This window comes from Uranotaenia lowii, chromosome 1 (genome assembly GCF_029784155.1).
Source record: "Uranotaenia lowii strain MFRU-FL chromosome 1, ASM2978415v1, whole genome shotgun sequence".
NCBI lineage: Eukaryota > Metazoa > Arthropoda > Insecta > Diptera > Culicidae > Uranotaenia > Uranotaenia lowii.
Genome location: NC_073691.1, coordinates 16,776,646 through 16,797,621, shown reverse-complemented (window position 1 = coordinate 16,797,621; position 20,976 = coordinate 16,776,646). Strand labels below are relative to the sequence as shown.

General features: G+C 40.4%; 5 protein-coding genes across 5 annotated transcripts; 2 read left to right on the top strand and 3 right to left on the bottom strand.

Moving 5' to 3' along the window:
• The first annotated feature begins 39 nt into the window (after positions 1 to 39).
• On the top strand, positions 40 to 758 carry LOC129740971 (histone H2B). The gene has a single exon (XM_055732639.1). It carries the CDS (start codon positions 141 to 143, stop codon positions 513 to 515), a length of 375 nt encoding a protein of 124 aa, XP_055588614.1. The 5' UTR covers positions 40 to 140; the 3' UTR covers positions 516 to 758.
• Positions 759 to 2,361: 1,603 nt separating this feature from the next.
• Positions 2,362 to 3,143, bottom strand: LOC129740896 (histone H1B-like). Its single transcript, XM_055732544.1, has one exon. The coding sequence runs from the start codon at positions 3,141 to 3,143 to the stop codon at positions 2,457 to 2,459; it is 687 nt and encodes a 228-aa protein (XP_055588519.1). The 3' UTR covers positions 2,362 to 2,456.
• A 4,479-nt stretch (positions 3,144 to 7,622) lies between these two features.
• Positions 7,623 to 8,064, bottom strand: LOC129740933 (histone H3). Its single transcript, XM_055732582.1, has one exon. It carries the CDS (start codon positions 8,031 to 8,033, stop codon positions 7,623 to 7,625), a length of 411 nt encoding a protein of 136 aa, XP_055588557.1. The 5' UTR covers positions 8,034 to 8,064.
• Positions 8,065 to 14,653: 6,589 nt separating this feature from the next.
• On the top strand, positions 14,654 to 15,043 carry LOC129741030 (histone H4). Its single transcript, XM_055732731.1, has one exon. The coding sequence runs from the start codon at positions 14,679 to 14,681 to the stop codon at positions 14,988 to 14,990; it is 312 nt and encodes a 103-aa protein (XP_055588706.1). The 5' UTR covers positions 14,654 to 14,678; the 3' UTR covers positions 14,991 to 15,043.
• Positions 15,044 to 16,535: 1,492 nt separating this feature from the next.
• LOC129741068 (histone H2A) lies at positions 16,536 to 17,026 on the bottom strand. Its single transcript, XM_055732771.1, has one exon. It carries the CDS (start codon positions 17,015 to 17,017, stop codon positions 16,643 to 16,645), a length of 375 nt encoding a protein of 124 aa, XP_055588746.1. The 5' UTR covers positions 17,018 to 17,026; the 3' UTR covers positions 16,536 to 16,642.
• Positions 17,027 to 20,976: the final 3,950 nt, after the last annotated feature.

Here is a 20,976-nt window from a genome sequence, read left to right as displayed (position 1 = left end):
AATGGGAAAAACTGTAGGGGAATAAGGCGGAATCGAAAAACGGGAAAACCGTGCCGGACGAGTTTTGTCTGCTTAAAAGCAGCTGCAGCCTTTGCCGAATTCATCAGTTTCGTTTCGAACTTTATCTCAACAACTCTACAATGGCACCGAAAACCAGCGGAAAGGCCGCCAAGAAGTCCGGCAAGGCCCAGAAGAACATCGCCAAGGGAGACAAGAAGAAGAGGAAGGTCCGCAGGAAGGAAAGCTATGCTATCTACATCTTCAAAGTGTTGAAGCAAGTCCACCCTGATACCGGAATCTCGTCCAAGGCCATGAGCATCATGAACAGCTTCGTCAACGATATCTTTGAACGTATCGCTGCTGAATCGTCGCGTCTGGCTCACTACAACAAGCGCTCGACCATCACATCCCGCGAAATCCAGACTGCCGTACGTCTGCTGCTTCCGGGAGAGTTGGCCAAGCACGCCGTCTCTGAAGGAACCAAGGCTGTCACCAAGTACACCAGCTCCAAGTAAATTGGAAAAAAATATTGATTTCAAACGGCCCTTTTCAGGGCCACAACAAGGCTTTTGAGAGTCGCGTCACTTTTTCTTGACAAATGAAATGAATTTTATAATTCATTTGACATATCTTGTAAATTGTTCAACCAGGCTTATGTATGTTTTGATTATAATATTAGTGAGCATAGTTCTTAGCATGGATTAAGTAATAAATCTGTATGATATTCCCGCTTCTATGAAGTATACGAAGATTGTGAATTGTGAACGACGATAACTGGCTTTTTTCGGATTGTCCTTAAATAAAATGATTATATCATATTTTGATATACATGCACCTTTTTATGAAACAAGGACATCGAAGTCAACAGCCCAAACCGTGCATTAATGAGTTCCCGATCAGGAGGAAAAAACTAAATTATATCAAGATGAGATATTTTGATACTAATTTTTTCCTATCTAAATGAGTTATTATTCAGTACTCGTAGGATGTTAAAATATCTCAAATTATATAAAAAAATCTTTACGATCATAGCTAAATTATATCAATTTTAGATATGCTCCTTTCAAGATTATATCTCGTTCAGATAGCATAGTTTGATATAGGGCAGAACAAAACCTATCAAAATTATAACTCATCAAGATATGAGTGCTTCGAGAAAAATTTCTAGTGGAATGTCCATAAACCATATTATTTGCTAAAACTATGTTCCATTCGACTAATTGGATCCAATTTTATGGATCTGTTGAGCGAAACTCATTTATGTACGGTTTGGGCCGTTGACTTCGATGCCCGTGTTTTAGAAAAAGTTGTACATATATCAAAATCAGATATAATCATTTTATTTTGGGACAACCCGAAAAAAATCTTTATCATTGAAATCAATATCAACCCCATTCAAGTCTGTCAATCGGAATAAGATATAATTCAGATTGAAGAAACTTAAAATCTAAATTTTTCAGTACTTAATTATAACTGAATCAGATGTAAATATCTTGGTGAGATACGTTTGAGTTATTATTTTGATATGCTCTACTGATCGGGTTTCGCTCAACAGATCCATAAAATTGAATCCAAGTTTTGGGAAACCCAAAATGGAGCATGGTTTTAGCATGTAAGTGGCAAGTAATGTGGTTTATTGACATTCCACTAGAATTTTTTCTCGAAGCACTCATATCTTGATAAGTTATAATTTTGATAGGTTTCGTTCTGTCCAATATTAATCTATTGTATCTGAATGAGATATAATCTTGAAAGGAGCATATCTAAAATTGATATAATTCAGCTATGGTCGCATAGATTTTTTGATATAATTTGATATATTTTAACATCCTACGAGTACTGGATAATGACTCATTTAGATAGGAAATAAATAAGTATCAAAATATCTTATCTTGATATCATTTAGTTTTTCCCTCCTGATCGGGAATCCTTAGTGAGGCAACAACATTCAGGATTCGATGTCTCAGGAGGTGTTAGTTAGTGCATCGTTCTACCATTTTAGTAGCAACTCGTGAGAGCGCTAGGAAGAAGATGATAATTGAGGGTACTACGTTACGGTTAGCATAGGCGAGTTTTTGGTGCTCCGGAAATTCGTCTCAATTTCATTCTCAATCTAGGACATGTGTTGGAACTCACGATTGGCGATTCGCGTATTGACGATCACTTGCGGCATAGCCAGAAATCGATCTTTTATAATGTAGCTATGTAAAGACCTTACTTAGAAAGTAAATTAAAGATTTCTCAATTTATTTAACCATGTAAACCTGCATTGATGACTTCAACATTTACATCTATGCTAGCTTTCGCGCAAACAACCGCACTCGCTATATAATCATTAAGGTTACCATTAATCTACCACGAATGAAAAAAAATCATTTGAAAACTCTGACTTGAAATGATCGGTAGTCCTGAAAAGGACTGATTGGTTAAGTTCAATTGGTCAAATAGGAGACAATTTACTTCTTGGCAGCAGCCTTCTTTACTACAGTCTTCTTGGCCGCTGGCTTCTTGGGCGTCTTGGGCTTCTTGGCGACCTTTGGCTTGGCAGCGGCCTTTTTGGGGGCAGCAGCCTTCTTGGGAGCAGCGGCCTTCTTTACTGTGCCGGCTTTCTTGGCGGTCTTGGCAGTAGCAGCCTTGGCCTTCTTCTCCGCAGCGGCCTTTGGCTTCTTAGCGCCAGCGGCTTTTGGTTTCTTGGCAACAGCCTTCTTCTCACCAACGGCCTTCTTTGGTTTTTTCTCACCAGCAGCCTTCTTTGGCTTCTTGGCAGCGACCTTCTTCTTCTTCTCACCAGCTGGCTTCTTTTCCTCAGCCTTGATTTTGAACGATCCGGAAGCTCCGGTGCCCTTGGTTTGGGCGAACTTTCCCTTCTCAACACCACTCTTCAGGGCCTTTCTGATAAAGGGCGACAGCTTGGCCACATCGCACTTGTAGTTGGCGGCAATGTACTTCTTGATGGCCTGCAGCGACGATCCTTTGCGTTCCTTCAGGGCCTTGATGGCGGCAACAACCATGTCGTTGACCGGCGGGTGGGTGGATGGCTTCTTCGGCTTCTTATCTCCCTTGGGAGCCTTCGGCTTCTTGGTGGCCTTGGCAGGAGAGGTAGCGGCAGCTGGAGCCGCAGCAGCAACTTCGGTATCAGTCATTTTGGTGTTGGTTTGGTAGAATGCTCACACTTCACGAGATAAAGTTTACGAACGACGCCATTTGTCTCGCCTTAGGGTCCTTTGCATTCGATGTCCTTGTTAGTGAAAAGCGGTAGGTAGCAATTTTACTCGTAGAGAAATTAGTTTTTAGATTTTCGGAAAGCCTATTTTTATTGGCTATTTTTTAAACAAATCTGACATCAAATTGTATATGTATAAAGGTTCATTTGATTTAGAACAAATGACTTGTCTTACAAGCTTTTCAAAGTGGTTCAATAATAACGCGAACATTAGAAATTTGGTTCATTTTAATCAGGTGTCGTCCGCTGGCCTGGGAATTGTTTTTTAAATAGTTGATTTTCCCTATTGAAACAACGAAAACTGCGGTGTATCATTGACCATAATGAAGAGGGATAAGTTCCCTTGAATTCTTGATCGAAATTTTTGGGTATTTATTTGATTTATCAACTTAAAACAGTGTCTAAGCTCGTTGCTATCTGATATCGTTTCAATGTATTTTTGGTAGTTTGTCTTGTCAGTAAACGTTGATAAATTATGAATATGTTGTTAATATTGATCAGATTTACTTTTGATTTTGTTTTAAAATTATCGTAACATTTAAGTGCAAGTCTTAGATTACTCCTTGCTTTCAATCCTTTTAAAATCTAACTCCTATATTGAACAAAACCTTTCCTTTCAAATCCTTAGGTATCTAGAAAATTTCGAAATTTTGATAAGTTCATAGTGAAGAATCAAAATATGGCAACGGCTACATTACAACATCAATGGAATCTTCGGTACAAGTTTTTGAAGTATCTAAATGTTAATTTCGATATCAGAACGAACACGAAATTCATCGTATGTGGATTAACATTTTTTTCACTTCATTTCAGTTTTACATACATATCTTGGAAGCCGACAGAGTATAAACCTCGGAACAAAATAAGGACACAAATTTTGCGTTGATATCTCCAGAAAGTTGAAACAATTTTAATAAACATGTGGTGATGGCAACTAGCTTAAGCCCAAGAGTAAACATCGATAACGGTTGTGCCAGATTAGTGATTAATATGAAGTAAGAAACTCAAACTATCGATAAGTGAGTACTGTGATCGAATGGCTTTCCTAACGCTCAGGTTCAGTGGACTGTTATAAATTCGTTTTAGTATTTTGTGTAGTGTGTTAAAGAGTTCTTTTTGTTATTCAGTAAGTGATTGGTTTGAAAATAGTGCATTTCTAACTGAGGGCGTTGATAAAAGTTAGTATAATTTTTAACCTATTTTTCAATTTTCGGATACAATATGTGAAAATAAGTTGATATTGTTTATTGTGAACAAATGAATGCGCAAAAGAACAAAAAGTGAGGTGGTAGGAAAAAGTGGAACGTGATCTTTTGAACGTTGGATGTCTACGAGATTGGAGAGAGGTTTCTAAAGATCGATTGTTTCGTTAAATAGAAGACCAAATTGAATAAAAGTTCGACTTCAAGAATATTGAAATGATGTAGTGACAATAAGATAATCAACGAATCAAGTGTAGTCGCTCACGCAACAGAATTGGATCATTCCATAAATTGGGAATAAGTGCATTTCAAGGAATGTGTTAGAAGAGCTCCTGGGAAACAGTGTTCTGCATAATTGAGAAACCGCAAAAGGCCGAGTGCAATGCATCGTTGGATGAGCTGACATAGTTTTTCAGATAAGCAGCATGATGCCCGGAGTAGATCAACAAAACAGGTAATTTTCAATTTTGTCCTTCTCGATCAGGAAGTATCAAAATGATATGAAGAAGAGATATTTTGATATTCATTTTTTTTTCTATCCAAATGAGCTATTATTCAGTACTCATAGGATGTTAAAATGTTTTCAATTATTTAAAAAAATACGATCATAGCTAAATTATATAAGTTTTGATATTCTTAAAACTAGATTATGTCTCATTCAAATAGCGAAGTTTGATATTAATTGAGCAGAAAAGAACCATACATAGGGTTAGTTGCCCTACTTTGGACCCATTAAGCGGTGGTTTTTAAATGATCATGTTTTTCTCACGAATGTACCGGAAATTTATATCCTTCAGGAAGTTCATTTATAAGTACTGATCTTATATGCAAGTTTCATTGAAAATTTTCAACATGGGTTTCGCCATTATTGAGAGATTTGCAAAGATATGGATGATTTAAATTTCCAACTTTGAACCTACTGTTCCTATTTTGGTACTGGACCGGTTCCTTTCATTGGACCTAGAACTAAAATTTCTATTAAAAATTTCATTTTTCGAAAATAAATAAACAAATTTATTGTTAATTTAATCTTCAATCAATTATCATCAAAAAACAGCTTTTTAATATTAAAAAAACTGAAATTTCTGTTATGAATATCACAAACACTTTCATTCCCCGTCAGCTCTATCAGCAGAACGATGGCTGGAACTTGATTGTGTTTACTTACTTATAGTTTATTTGCGTAAATCTGACAAACATGCTAGAAATATTCAATATTGGTTCTGAATTATGCCCCAACTAAAATTTCGCAACATTGTTGATTTGTTGGTTTTGATACAAAGATTTGATGATGTCAGGTCTAAACATGGAACATCAAAGTCGAAAGTTTCCTATATTTGGACCCTTTGCTAATTTTCCGAGTTTTCCATTGATTTTCATGAATTTTTAGAAAAAGAGGTAGTATGGTTCATATTGTTCACAGTGAAAGTAATTTCCCTTTAAGTTTTGGTTTGGACAGAAAAAAATCGTGATTTTTTCTTAAACACTCTAATTTCTTAATACGCGCCCCACTAAATGAGCTGTCTGATTTATCACTGATGAAGAGGTACATTTTTAAAAACGTTGAAAATTTTATCAGAAAGACTTATAATGGCAAAAAACGTTATGATAGGGTTCAGGAAGAATATGAGTTCATTGTGTGCATAGGAATATCTTAATTTAATGCCAGCAAAATGAATTATTTACAACTTTCGGCATTTTAGGACTAAAGTAGGCTCTAGGTCCAAAGTAGGAGCACTCACCCTAGATAAAACTCATAAACATATTAACGCTCCGAGAATGCTTCTAGTGGAATTGTCTATTACCAGCACTCGTTCAAAGCACGCCTACAGTCACTCCATTTTTGGTATTCCAAATAAAGATTTTATTTTATGTTATCGATCGTTTACTTCGATATCCGTGTTTCATGAAAAGTTGTATGCATATAAAATCAGATATAATTTTAATATTTATAACAATCTGGAACAAATTCTTTATCTTTGAATATGAACATATTTACAATAAAGTTTTTCAATTAAAATAAATGGGAAATAGTAGTGTAGTAATTTGAAGGTAACTGGAACAATTCTATGTATTCGTAGTTAGAATGAATCTTTTGATAATGTCATAGATTTTTTTTCATCACTAATTAAACTTGTATTTATGCTCAAGTTAAAAGATAAATAACAGTTGTGTATTGTTTGTTAACACTCTTAATGTTGATGCTTAACTATTAAGAAATACAACAAAGACCGAAGCCTTGCCAACTGAATATCCCAGGAAAAACATATATATCATCATGTGAAATAACCCGATCAGAAGAGAATAACAAAATTATATCAAGATGAGATGTTTTGATAGTCAATTTTTTCCTATCAAAATTAGATATAATTTAGTACTCGTAGGATGTTAAAATATCACAAATAATATCAAAAAGTCTATGCGATCATAGCCAGATTATATCAATTTTAGATATGCTCCTTTCAAGATTCTATCTCGTTCAGATAGCATAGTTTGATATTGGGCAGAACAAAACCTATCAAAATTATAACTTATCAAGATATGAGTGCTTCCGGAAAAAATTCTAGTGGAATGTCAATCAACCGCATTATTTGCTAAAATCATGCTCTGTTTTTGGTTTCCCAAAAATTGGATTTAAATTAATGAATCTGTTGAGCCTAACTCATCAATGTACGGTTTGGGCTGTTGACTTCGATGTCCGTGCTTCATAAAAAGTTGTACGTATATCACAATTAGATATAATCATTTTATTTAAGGACAATCCAAAAAAAAATCTTTATCATGAAAATGAGCTCAACCTCATTCAAGTCTGTCAATCGGAATAAGATATAATTCAGATGAGAGAACCTTGAAATCTTGAAAATTTTGAGAACCTAATTATAACTGAATCACATTTAAATATCTTGGTGAGATACGTTTGTTTTATTATTTGATATGCTCTCCTGATCGGGAAATCAATGAGCTAAGGCTCGTCTAGCCCAGAAAAACAATCATAAAAGTTGATATGTTAAAGCTATGTGATACATTGAGCTATTGAACTTTGTGGTAGTTGACCTTTCATTGATGCGGTTCACGTCAACAATCAAGGTCGCCGAATAAAAATGAAACAACAACAAAGACTCCTTCCAGATTTAGTTGTGGTCCTGAAAAGGACCGTTTGGTTTGAATTGGCAGAAATAGATCAGATCCGGAGCAACTTAAGCACGTTCTCCACGAATACGGCGAGCCAGCTGGATGTCCTTGGGCATGATGGTGACACGCTTTGCGTGAATGGCGCACAGATTGGTGTCCTCGAACAATCCGACCAGATAAGCTTCGCTGGCTTCCTGCAGGGCCATGACAGCCGAGCTCTGGAAACGCAGATCAGTCTTGAAGTCCTGGGCGATCTCACGAACCAGACGCTGGAAAGGCAGCTTGCGGATCAGCAGCTCAGTCGACTTCTGGTAACGACGGATCTCACGCAGGGCAACAGTTCCTGGCCGATAACGATGAGGCTTCTTAACTCCTCCGGTAGCTGGAGCGCTCTTACGGGCAGCCTTGGTCGCCAGCTGCTTGCGAGGAGCTTTTCCTCCGGTGGACTTACGAGCGGTCTGCTTGGTACGGGCCATGATGAATGAATGATTTCAGCAACGATCACGAAAAACGATGAATTCAGAATAACCCTCGGCGGTTAAGAGCGGACATATTTATACCTGAACTCGAGAAACATATTCCTGCTGATGTGGACTTCTGCTATATTCACTTATGGTAGGGGAACTTCCCCTCAATCCAGGCAACATAATGCTCACTCAGCGAAGAGGCAGCATAACGGAATGCTCGATAACCGACCCTTCGAAAATCATATAAAAGCATAGCCGTCACCGTCCATTCAACATTTTGCATGGTGATGTTGTCTCACTGGATCTCTCGAAAGCCTACGATCGTGCTTGGCGATATCCAATTCTTAGATCACTTGAAAAATGGGAAATTAAAGGTCGAATGGGCTACTACATCCAAAGTTTCCTTGAGGACAGAAGCTTCAGGGTAATCATTGGCAACCACCGGTCAGAATTAAGGAACCAAGAGAACGGCATCCCCCAAGGATCAGTGATTGCACCCACGCTATTCCTGATTTGTATGCAATCCATTTTTGCGAATATCCCCGACAACGTTCACATCTTAGTGTATGCCGACGATATTTTCCTCATGTCATTCCACAACTTCAAAATCATCGCCAGAAAAAGACTACAGTCGGTTATCAATAACGTCGCCGAGTGGGCCAACAACATAGGCTTCACAATCTCCCCCCAAAAATCACAGTTGCTCCACATCAGCTCTAATGCCAAAAAAATAAGAAAACTACCCAACATCACCTTGAACCATAACCCAATTCCCTCAAGCCAATCCCTAAAGATTTTAGGAATCTATCTTGATCGTAAGCTCAGCTTTAAACACCATATCGCAATGATCAGAAAAACCGTCGAGAAACGCATAAGTGTAATCAAAGCTATCGCCTCAAGAACTCCCTGTTCCCACCGTACCTCCATACTACAAATTGTCAACAGTTGGATCTTCCCAAAAATGTTTTATGGAGCCGGCTTCATCAGCAGAGGAAACGACCTCACCAAGCTTTTAGGCCCTCTATACAATAGAATCATCAGGACAGCCTCAGGAGCATTCATTACAAGTCCCACATCTGCAGTGATGTCCGAATGCGGCCAACTCCCATTTGAACACTATCTAACTATGAATGTAGTCAACAAGGCAGTGCGATGGCTTAGCCTAAAAGGTCGTGAAGAGGTACCACTTGTGCGCAGAGCCAACCATCTCCTATCATCCCTAACCAAACAAAATATCCCACCCATAGCAACCCTTCCCAGAACCAAAACAAGACCCTGGAATCAACCCTCCCCCAAAGTAGACCTTTCCCTCATGAAACTAGTCAAAGCAGGTGATCCCCCAGTGAAAATACAACAACATTTCCGATCCCTAATCCATAGAAAATATAAAGATCTAGAACACATCTACACTGACGGGTCGGTTGCCGACGAGAAAATCGGGTATGGAATCTATAGTTCGACCACAAAATTTAGCTCCTCTCTACCACCCCCCTGTTCCATCTTTAGTGCAGAAGCATACGCTCTTATGACAGCCTCCACCTCACATACCAGACCAGGGGTCCAAACAGTCATTTTTAGCGATTCAGCTAGCTGCCTAGAACAAATTAAATCTTGCGCTATCAAACATCCCTGGTATCAGGTATCAGAATAGGGGTAGGCTTAATAGCGGCACGTTATCCAAACATACGGGAAAATTGTGCCTAGCCTTTTTTTATCCAAGATTTCATCATTTACCTGAGAAACCTGAAAAACCTATAAAAGGAAGAAATAAATTCAATCTATTTAAGATGGCATAAAGCCTTTCCACTAGGGATTATTAGCATTAAAGCTCTTTTCTACATTCGGTAAGGAATGATAGAATGTTTTTTAAGTTTAATTTCTTAAACTCAGATTCGCTTAAAGCGTAAGATCCCAGAGTACGAAAACGTAGTCTGGCAAATGAGGGACAGTTACATATAAGATGGAAGGGATCTTCCACATCTGATTCACAACTACCACATACTGGAGATTCAGCACGCTGAATGTTGTGCATGTGATAGTTGAGTTTACAATGACCGGAGAGTGCTCTGATCAAGATGCTGCAATGAAATTTATTTAAAGTTAATAAGTAACTCGATATGATTGGAGATGGTTTTTCTAAAAATAATTTAGTTTGACGACAAGTGTCCAACTCTTCCCAGTATCGTTCATGCTGGTTAGAGGACCAAGTTTGAATTTGGTTTCTGAACCAACATGGTGATATTGGGACAGCCGGCTCTGGTCCGTAAAATTCCTTTTCCGACCCAGCTCTAGCGAGTTCGTCGGCGCATTCGTTTCCAAAAATTCCCTTATGTCCGGGTACCCATAGAAGGTTTAATCCATTGCCTTCAGCAAGTTCTTCGATTGCTTTCCGGCATGCGATTACCAGTTTTGATCTAGAACTGGAAGCACTGATAGCTGCTTGGCTATCTGAACAGAAATAAATTGTTCTGAACATAATCTTCTTTTGAAGTGCAATTTGCACTCCATACATAATAGCATATAGCTCAGCCTGGAAGACTGTACAATATTTTCCTAGAGGTTGAGCATATTCTATGTTCAACTCGTGACAGTAAATTCCTGCACCTGCACGGCCGTTTGATAATGAACCGTCAGTATAGAATACAATATGAGAGGACATTTGGTCCTCTACGAAACCTGATAACCATTCTTGAGGAGAAGGAAATTTGACTTTAAACCCCATGTAGGGAAAACTACTCGAGAGTGTTAAATCGTTTGGCGCTAGATTAAACTTGTTTAATCTAACTAATTCAGGCCACACATTTGTATGACTCGATGATCTTTCGATATTTCCTGACAGCCAGAGACCAACTGCCTGTAGACGAAAAGCACATGAGAAGGCTTCCTGTTTTAGGAACAAGTGTAGAGGTTTGATAGAAAACAGAGCCTCTAGTGCTGCAGTAGGAGTTGTAGTGAACGATCCGGACATCCCCAAAAGACACATTCTTTGAAGGTGATTTAGTTTAGTCCGAACTGTTGCAACTTCTCCTTTCTGCCACCACACTAGACACCCATAGGCCAGAATTGGTCTTACTATTGTGGAATAAATCCAGTGAATATGTTTAGGTTTGAGTCCCCAGTTTTTTCCGATTGCACGTCGGCATTGTCCGAAGGCCATGCATGCTTTTTTGATTCTGAATTCGATGTGATCAGACCAGTTTAATTTGGAGTCAAGAATGACACCCAAATATTTAACTTGATTAGACACGGTGATTTCGGAACCATAAAACAGCAGAGGGCGCACCCCGCGGGTGATACGTTTTTTAGTAAATAAAACAATGTTAGTTTTTAGAGGATTAACTGAAAGTTCTACATGAGAACACCATCGTTCAACAGAGCGCAGAGCTTGTTGCATTATATCAAATAATGTGCTTATGCACAAACCTCTTACCAGCAGAAGATAATCATCTGCGAATCCATAGGTTGGTATTCCACGGTCATTGAGTTTTCTCAACAAACCGTCTGCAACTAGGTTCCACAAAAGAGGTGATAGTACACCTCCCTGTGGGCAACCACGTGTGCTAACTTTTGTTATTGAAGCCTGTCTTAAAGACGAATGAAGATTCCTGTTACTTAGCATTGCGCTAATCCAGTTAGTTATAACACTAGGCACTCCATGAAGTAGTGCCGCATCCATTATTGATGTAAACGAGACATTATCAAATGCTCCTTCTATGTCTAGAAATGCTCCTAGACATGATTCTTTCTGTGAAAAACTATTTTCAATATTATGTACTACGTTGTGCAGAAGAGTTAATGTTGATTTTCCTGTTTGGTATGCATGTTGTGTCGCATTAAGCGGATGTTGGACAAGGCATTCTTGCCTGATATGATGATCAATTAAACGTTCAAGTGCTTTTAATAGAAATGAACTTAGACTAATAGGACGAAAGCTTTTGGCTTCGTCGTATGATGATCGTCCCCCTTTAGGGATGAATTTCACGGCTATCTGCCGCCAAAGTTTAGGAATATATCCATGAGCAAAACTGCTTATCATTATTTTTCTTAATATGTGTTTGAAATGATCGAAACCTTTTTGAAGCAAAACTGGAAATAAACCGTCACTTCCAGGAGATTTGTATTGAGCAAAACCATCGATTGCCCATTTGATCGATTCTGTAGTAACTATTTTCCGAGCAAAATGCAAGGAATCTAGACTGCCAGAAAAGAACTCAGGCTCTATCGATGAATCTTGATCAACACATCCTGGAAAGTGAGTATTGAATAGACAACTTAATGTATCTTCGTCGTTTGATGTATAATCACCACTAGGGGTTTTAAGGTATGAAACCTGATAATCTTTTGATTTGGCTAAGACTTTATTTAACCTACTTGCTTCGTGCAAGCTTGAAATGTTTGTGCAGTAGCTCTGCCAACTTGAGCGTTCGGCAGCTCTTGTTGCTTTCCGGTAAGCTCTGCGAGCCAACTTGAAGGCATCAAAACCTTCCGTGCGCCTTCGGTTCCAAGAGCGTCTGCAGTTTTTTCGTAATTTACTGAGATTTGAGTTCCACCATGGTGTACTGTTTTTGTTGAATTTCAACGTTCGTACGGGACACGCTTCTTCATAAGAATTTAAAATAATTTCGGTGGTTTTTGCAACCACTTCATCCAACTCAGAAGGAGTAGTAATTTCAGGTGTATATCCATGAAATTTAATAGCAATATGCTCCAAATAAAGGTCCCAATTAGTTGTTCTTGGATTTCTGAATGTAATTGTTTCTAAAAACTCACCTGAGTGTTCAAAATAGATAAACCTGTGGTCAGAAATCGATTCTTCGTTAGGCACATGCCAATTTGAAATTTCCTGAGAAATTGTTCTAGAACAAAGTGTGATGTCAATCACCTCTTCTCTGTCACACCTAACAAAAGTTGGTTTATTTCCTACATTTAGAATTTCTAAATCAGTGCTGCTTAAATATTCCATTAAATTTGAGCCTCTCAGATTGATATCTGAGCTACCCCATACAAAATGATGAGCATTGGCATCACAGCCTATTACAAGAGGTGTATTTTGTGATTCACAGAATGAAATGACATTTTTTAAATCATCCGTAGGGGATGATTGTTCATATGGTAAGTATGCTGAACAGTAGACGTATTTTCTATCAGACAGCGAAACCTGAACGACGCAAATATCTCTTGTTGTTAGATTGGGTATAAGTGTTGCATTTAAAGAATTGTTTATCAATATACATGCACGAGGCATTATTCGGGCATTAGTCATTCCAATTACACTGAACACAGTAAAGTTTGGTTTGAGCAAATTCCCTAAGTAAAAACTTCCATTTCGGAAATAGGGTTCTTGGACCAAGGCGATTGATGCAGTTCCATTAAGGATTAAACGACATAAGTTAAGTGTAGCGGTTCTTTTGTGCTGCAGATTTATCTGTGCAACCTTAATAGAAAGCATTTCTATCAAAGAATTCCACACATATTTCCATCACACACAAGAACCCCTGCACCTTCATATCGACGCATGAAGCGGGGTATCCCATACAGGATGAAAATTTAAAAATCGTGTGTATAATCTGAATCCCACGAGTTGCCAGGAAAAATACAGCCCTTTGCACCAGTGCCTGGCTATAGTGCAGACCTTAACAACGTTCTGCTTAAGGTAGGATTATTATACACCCTCCTACCCCCACTTTGGGGCCCACAGGCACAGAACCACCCTGAAGCGGGTGTTTACAAAATTTAGGAGAATTCAACTCGTGCATGCGCATTAATAGCAATAAGCACAATTGTTGAATCCTCCCTGAAGAAAACTTGGCTTAGAACTTCAAAATCCCAAGCCAAGTTTTCCCCCCTCCCAATGTGATAGTCGCATTTGAGAATGACTAACGCATATGGGAAGTACTGGATAAGTCGCCTTTTACGACGTGGACCAGTATCCCAGTGGTAGTATTCTATAAGCCGCCACCACACAGCAAAAGGTGCGCTATCAAACATCCCTGGCTACTCGAAACAGAAATCTCCGCACTGAAAAATAACCTGCAGTTTTGCTGGATCCCAGGGCACTCTGGGATTGCGGGAAATGAGGTAGCCGACAAACTTGCCGGCATCGGCCGTGAATCCATAGTCGAATCAGTAAAAATTCCCCAAATAGATGTTACCCGTTGGGTCAAAAAGACTCTAAGAGAGTGCTGGGATGAAGAATGGCGAAAAAATGGTCATTTCAGGTTGAGGAGAATCAAACCTATCACAACCCGTTGGCCCGATAACCCCAATCCCCTGTATCGAAGAGTCCTTACTCGCCTACGTATAGGCCACACTAACTTAACCCATAAGTACCTTCTTGAAAAAACAGACCCCCCTATCTGCTCTACCTGTGGTGTTGCCCTCTCAGTTCCCCACTTATTATCAGAATGCCTTGCCTATAGTACTGAACGTTCGGTAAACGATTTGGATACCACCCTGGAGCTAGTACTATCACCTCCCTATGAGAAACAACTTTTGCGATTCCTAGAAGACACACAATTATTATCCAAAATATGATCCATCACAGCAGGGACGAATAACCTTAAGGTTAAAGTCCCGTACCAAACAAGCAACAACAACAATCCATTCAACATTAGTTTCGTTTCGGAAGTTTCGACATAACAACGATCTGCTAAAATGACTGGCCGTGGCAAGGGAGGCAAAGGACTCGGAAAGGGAGGCGCCAAGCGTCATCGCAAAGTTCTGCGTGACAACATCCAGGGTATCACCAAGCCCGCTATCCGTCGTCTGGCTCGTCGTGGAGGAGTCAAGCGTATCTCTGGTCTGATCTACGAGGAAACCCGAGGTGTGCTGAAGGTGTTCCTGGAAAACGTGATCCGTGACGCTGTCACCTACACTGAACACGCCAAGCGCAAGACCGTCACTGCTATGGACGTCGTCTATGCCCTGAAGCGACAGGGACGCACCCTGTACGGTTTCGGAGGTTAAACTGGACGCTGGATTTATTCTGTCAATTTATATCAAACCAACAGCCCTTTTCAGGGCTACCAAACTTTTCTTGAAGGAGATTTATTCAGAAATGTTCAACTATTTATTATAATATCTTAATAGCATTGCGGCAAGATGAAATTCTAAGAGAGAATGTTTGAGACATTGTGAAGAATATAGCTGAATAGATGAAGCGAGTGCACCTTGTCGAAGAAGTGAAAAGATGGTGAGGATGTAAGCGGAGGGCAATTTGTATAGAATGCTCAAAACTGATCGGATAAAATTTTGCTAGGCTCATTGACTGACCATGTAGATACAATGCGAAACAAAAGTAGCATCTACCTATGCGAGAGCGCGAAAAATCCCATTTCGCTGGATTCTGCACGCATTCAGATTGGCTGTCGGGTATTCCTTTGCTTGCTTAGGTGTGAATACACCTAAGCCACTCTAGGCTGACTGTAATCAGTCAGTGAGCCTAGCAATAGTTTATCCGATCAGTTTTAAGCATTCTACACAAATTGCTCTCCGCTTACATCCTTCGCAACCATATAAATTTCTACGTATTTTTATCATGGTCTTAGCAAATGTCACTGTTTGTTTGCAATAGAAATTAGTTTTACAACCCATTCGACACATCTTGTACATCAATCCATTTTTTCACAATAGTGATAGAATAGATATACAGGGTGGTGCAGAGTGGACTCCCTAGTTTCAATCAGTCGCTGAAAAGCGCGCGCGTGGATTAGCGGAGTATGAGTGGTTTCATGGGATGGGGAAAAAGACGCCATTTTTATTAGTCACCATTCCGTGTACTGGCGAGCATCGTTATTTTGTTGTCGAAACGTTCTTTAAAAATAAGGATAGTGTGGTGGCGACCCAGCGTGCATTTCGTGTACGGTTTGATTTGAATCGTCATGATAGTGTTCCTGATACTAAAACCATAAGGAAATGGATTATGTACAAGTGTACGGGCGACAGGATCTGCACTGCCTAGAAAACCAGTCGGACAACCAAAGAATGTGAGAACATTAGAGAACATAATGGCGGTGAGAGCGTCTAATGAAGAATCTCCATCGCGCTCTGCTGCGTAGAGTTTTTGAAAACTTCATTGAACGGCTGAATCTGTGCATCGCTCGTCGAGGTCCTCACCTGGACGATATAATTTATTGAAATTAATAAAAAATAAATGGCATTGTATGTAGATTTCAGAAATAAAAAGCTTTTATAATAATCTTGTATGGTTCAAGAAGTCCACTCTGCCCCACCCTGTATTTTGCCTCAACATTAAATATACCGATGCCACAGCTATGCTTATCACAAAAAAATTTGTTTCGCTCTTGTCTCTCTCCCTCGGCTCTTATAACTTTAACAACATCTTTTTGTCCGGTAGCAACCTAGAATGTCCGGAAATGTGGATGAGTTCAGAAACTGCTCAGTTGGTTGCTTAGCTTGGAAATAAGATCGGAAAATTTTCTACAGAGATTTTCACCTTTGTTTAGGCTTGTTTGCAAGGCGTGACAGCAAAATACGGTATAATTTTGTCATAAGAATCTGCTCGGGTCTGAGAAAATCAAAAGTATCATCAAACTCTTAACATAAATGTTTGTCGTCCTGAAAAGGACGGTTTGGTTTGAAGAAGAGATGATCCTAGTTTAAGCCTTCTTTTCGGTCTTCTTGGGCAGCAAAACGGCTTGGATGTTTGGCAGAACACCTCCCTGAGCGATGGTGACGCCCGAAAGCAGTTTGTTCAATTCCTCGTCGTTACGGATGGCCAACTGAAGATGACGCGGGATGATACGGGTCTTCTTGTTGTCACGAGCGGCGTTTCCTGCCAATTCCAGCACTTCAGCTGCCAGATATTCCATGACAGCGGCCAGATAGACGGGAGCTCCAGCTCCGACACGTTCTGCGTAGTTGCCCTTGCGGAGCAGACGATGGATACGACCGACTGGGAACTGAAGTCCGGCACGAGATGATCGGGACTTTGCCTTTCCCTTGACTTTTCCTCCTTTGCCGCGGCCAGACATTTTGCTGAGATGAGTTTCGAGTAACTTTACACAAACGAACTGACGAATGTAGAATGCTGGAAACACAGAGAGGGTCCGTAGTTTTATACCCTAGGCAACTCTGAGCTCATGCAGGTACAGTACCGTTCATAATTGTATAGAAATTGGAAGCAAGCGCACTGTCAGTTCCATTCCTCACCGATCAGTTGACGTGTTAAGACGTGTTTTCAAATCGAGTGCGCTTACAAAGGATTTTTTCGTAGTGACATTTACTGAACAATTATAGTTTGTTAAGTTTCTGCTTTTTTGGACATTATAAAGTGTTTTCTCAAGTTTATTTCGTGAATGGCATCCGGTCCCTGGTGGGACAGCGGGCCACCCGCTCCCCAAGAGATGGTGGTCCTACAGTTCCAAAATGGATGGGCGGCATCGGCTTCGGTCAGCTGCAAATTCTCTCGCTACAGGCTGTTGAGGAAGGAAAGAACCTGAGTCCCTTCATCGTAGGCAAATCAATGCAGGATCTTGTTGGTGAAATCGAGAACACAACCACTGAAGCGAACGGAACCCGGTACGTGCTGAAAGTACGAGATGCTGGACAGGCAAAAAAATTGTTAGCGATGAAAAGTTTGGTTGATGGAACGGCCGTAAACGTAACACTCCATCCGGTCCTCAATAAACGCCGCTGTGTAATTTCTTGCAAAGAAATAATCAAGGAAACCGACGAGGAATTGCTGAAATGGCTTGCCCCAGACGGAATTATCGCTGTTCGAAGAATAACTCGCCAGGAGGAAAAGGTGAAAGTCAACACTCCTTCCATCATCCTTACCATCAACGGCACAACAGTCCCAGAATATATCAAGATCGGTCCCCTACGTATCAAAACAAGAACATACATCCCTGATCCTATGCTGTGCTACAACTGTCTCGACTACGGCCACACCAAGAAACAATGCAAGAACCAAACCAAATGCCAAAACTGTTCAAAAGTCCATGACCTCGAAGGTGACTGCAGCAACGACCCCTTCTGCTTACACTGCCTTGGTCAACATAGCCCCACAAACCGGTCCTGCCCAACATATGTAACCGAAAAAGGTATAATCCGCCTGCGATATTCTAAGGGAATTTCCCACCGAGAAGCCGTCAACCAGTTCAAAGCCGGAGGAGGTTCCTACGCTTCTGTCAGCAGAGTGCAGCAACGCCTGAATACACAGCAAGTAAATGAAAACGAAATAGAACAACTCAAACAAAAGGACCAGCTCATCGCAAAACTTACCGAAACCATCGCCATGCTATCAAAACGACTAGAAGAACTAGAAAAGAAAAAGAACAAGAAGCACAAAAAACGAAGCAAACAGGATTCGCAACAAGGAGATATGGAAACGGAAACCGGAAGTGATCTAGAATCTGACGCCATGGAAATCAGCAAGCCGTGTGGAACACCGACCAATTCAACCGGAACCATCCCGAAGACCAGCGAACCTAGCTCCCAGGTAAGTGGTACCTTTTCTAAGCCGAACGTTCCCAAAGTACAAAAAAGGCAAAACCCTTCGGATATACCATTCATCTACAAGAAAATTTCTAACAACCCCAGCCCCACTGATGTAAATAGGCCCCAATCGTACAGTTTTTCAACCGAATCCCCCCGAAATTCTCTAACAAACAACACGCAAAAACCATAATCATTTCTTTCTCCATCTCTTTCTTACTTTCCTCCGACCATCATATTTTTTTTTTCTTTCCCAAAATTAAGTCATGGCCAGAAATACAACACAACTTACAAACTTGAATAATAATAACAACCCGTCTAAAGAAACCTTGGCTCTACAATGGAATCTGTATGGTCTTCGAGGAAGAATAAACGAGCTAACACTCTTGACCAATGAACTCAACCCCATTGCAATAGCCCTCCAAGAAACCATGACCCCTGAATCAACTATCCCCCTACATTTCATAAAAAATTACCATCTGTTTCTAAAAGAAGACTCTGAATCTCCTTCCCATCGTGGTATTGGACTGGCTATCAAATCCGATATCCCTTATCGTATAATCGATCTTCCCCCTCAAACACCAGCCATAGCAGCTGTAATTGAATTCCCTATTAAAATAACTCTAGCCTCCGTCTACATTTCCCCCAACCCACAACAAAATTCCTCATTAAAGTCTTGCATAGAAAATATGCTAAATCACCTGCCCCCTCCTTTTCTACTTATGGGTGATTTCAATGGCCACTCTCCCCTATGGGGTTGTAACTCATTAAACAAACGAGGTCAAATTTTGGAAGAGTTAATAGAAGAAAATGGCCTCATTATCCTTAACAACGGTTCTCACACTCGAATAGATCCTACATCCGGAGGCTCATCTGCCATCGATCTATCTTTGTCTTCACCCAATCTTGTCTCCCAGCTAACCTGGTCAGTTTTTAACGACTGCTGCGGCAGCGATCACCTCCCCATAATTCTCTCCCTTAATCGTGCCACTCCCATCAATACTTGTCGCCCCAGATTGAAGTATGAACACGCCAATTGGCCTAACTACCAAAATGAGATCTTTGACAGTTTTTCCCATAGTCCTCCAACTACAACAGAAGAGCTCATTAAGACAATCTTCGCTATCGCACAAAACCATATCCCACGAACCAAAGGGCTACCGGGTAAAAAGAGCGTCCCCTGGTGGAGCTCCGAAGTCCATAAGGCGATTAAACTCAGACGCAAAAAACTTAGAGCCCTCCAAAGAATTCCTAAAGAAGAACGTAAAGACTCAACAGCCCTAACCGAGTTTAAGTCTGCCAGGAATGCAGCCAGAACAATTATCCGCCAAGCGAAACAAGAAAGCTGGGTAAAGTTTATCTCATCAATTGGCCCCAACAGGTCCACCAAAGAATTATGGGAGGGTATAAACCGCCTAAGTGGCTTTAAAAGTCGTGCCTCCCTAAAACTAGAAATTAACAATAAACTTACCGATGACCCTTTATCAATCTCTGAACACCTTGCTGATCACTTCTCACTAGCTTCCTCCTCTTCCAACTACCCCCAAAGCTTTATCATCCACAAAACCAACTCAGAATCCTCCAAGCCTTCCTTCGAAACTAACCTCGACCTAGACTACAACAAAAACTTTTCCTTCGACGAGCTTGAATGGGCACTCCGCAAAGTTCGTGGAATTTCCGCCGGCCCTGATGAGGTGGGATACCCCCTACTGAGGAACCTTCCTCTTATCGGAAAGACTATTTTGCTATCGTTCTACAATACAATTTGGGCCGAAGGTAAGATACCGATGGAATGGAAAGAAGGCCTTGTCGTTCCCATACCTAAGCCTGGAAAAGACCGAAAATATGCAGACAGTTTTAGGCCAATATGTTTACTCAACTGTGTAGGTAAAATCCTGGAAAAAATGGTCAACCGTCGACTCATAACCTTCATAGAATCCCATAAACTCTTCGACAAACGTCAATTCGCCTTCCGGCCTGAAAAATGTACAGACGACTACTTAACGGAGCTCGAGGGGATCCTCGATTCCTACCAAGAGAGAGGCATGCATGGTGATGTTGTCTCACTGGATCTCTCGAAAGCCTACGATCGTGCTTGGCGATATCCAATTCTTAGATCACTTGAAAAATGGGAAATTAAAGGTCGAATGGGCTACTACATCCAAAGTTTCCTTGAGGACAGAAGCTTCAGGGTAATCATTGGCAACCACCGGTCAGAATTAAGGAACCAAGAGAACGGCATCCCCCAAGGATCAGTGATTGCACCCACGCTATTCCTGATTTGTATGCAATCCATTTTTGCGAATATCCCCGACAACGTTCACATCTTAGTGTATGCCGACGATATTTTCCTCATGTCATTCCACAACTTCAAAATCATCGCCAGAAAAAGACTACAGTCGGTTATCAATAACGTCGCCGAGTGGGCCAACAACATAGGCTTCACAATCTCCCCCCAAAAATCACAGTTGCTCCACATCAGCTCTAATGCCAA

Excerpts from the sequence above, each read along its gene's own strand:
- LOC129741068 (XM_055732771.1), bottom strand. The coding sequence starts at position 17,017 with ATGTCTGGCCGCGGCAAAGGAGGAAAAGTCAAGGGAAAGGCAAAGTCC.
- LOC129741030 (XM_055732731.1), top strand. The coding sequence starts at position 14,679 with ATGACTGGCCGTGGCAAGGGAGGCAAAGGACTCGGAAAGGGAGGCGCC.
- LOC129740896 (XM_055732544.1), bottom strand. The coding sequence starts at position 3,143 with ATGACTGATACCGAAGTTGCTGCTGCGGCTCCAGCTGCCGCTACCTCT.
- LOC129740933 (XM_055732582.1), bottom strand. The coding sequence starts at position 8,033 with ATGGCCCGTACCAAGCAGACCGCTCGTAAGTCCACCGGAGGAAAAGCT.
- LOC129740971 (XM_055732639.1), top strand. The coding sequence starts at position 141 with ATGGCACCGAAAACCAGCGGAAAGGCCGCCAAGAAGTCCGGCAAGGCC.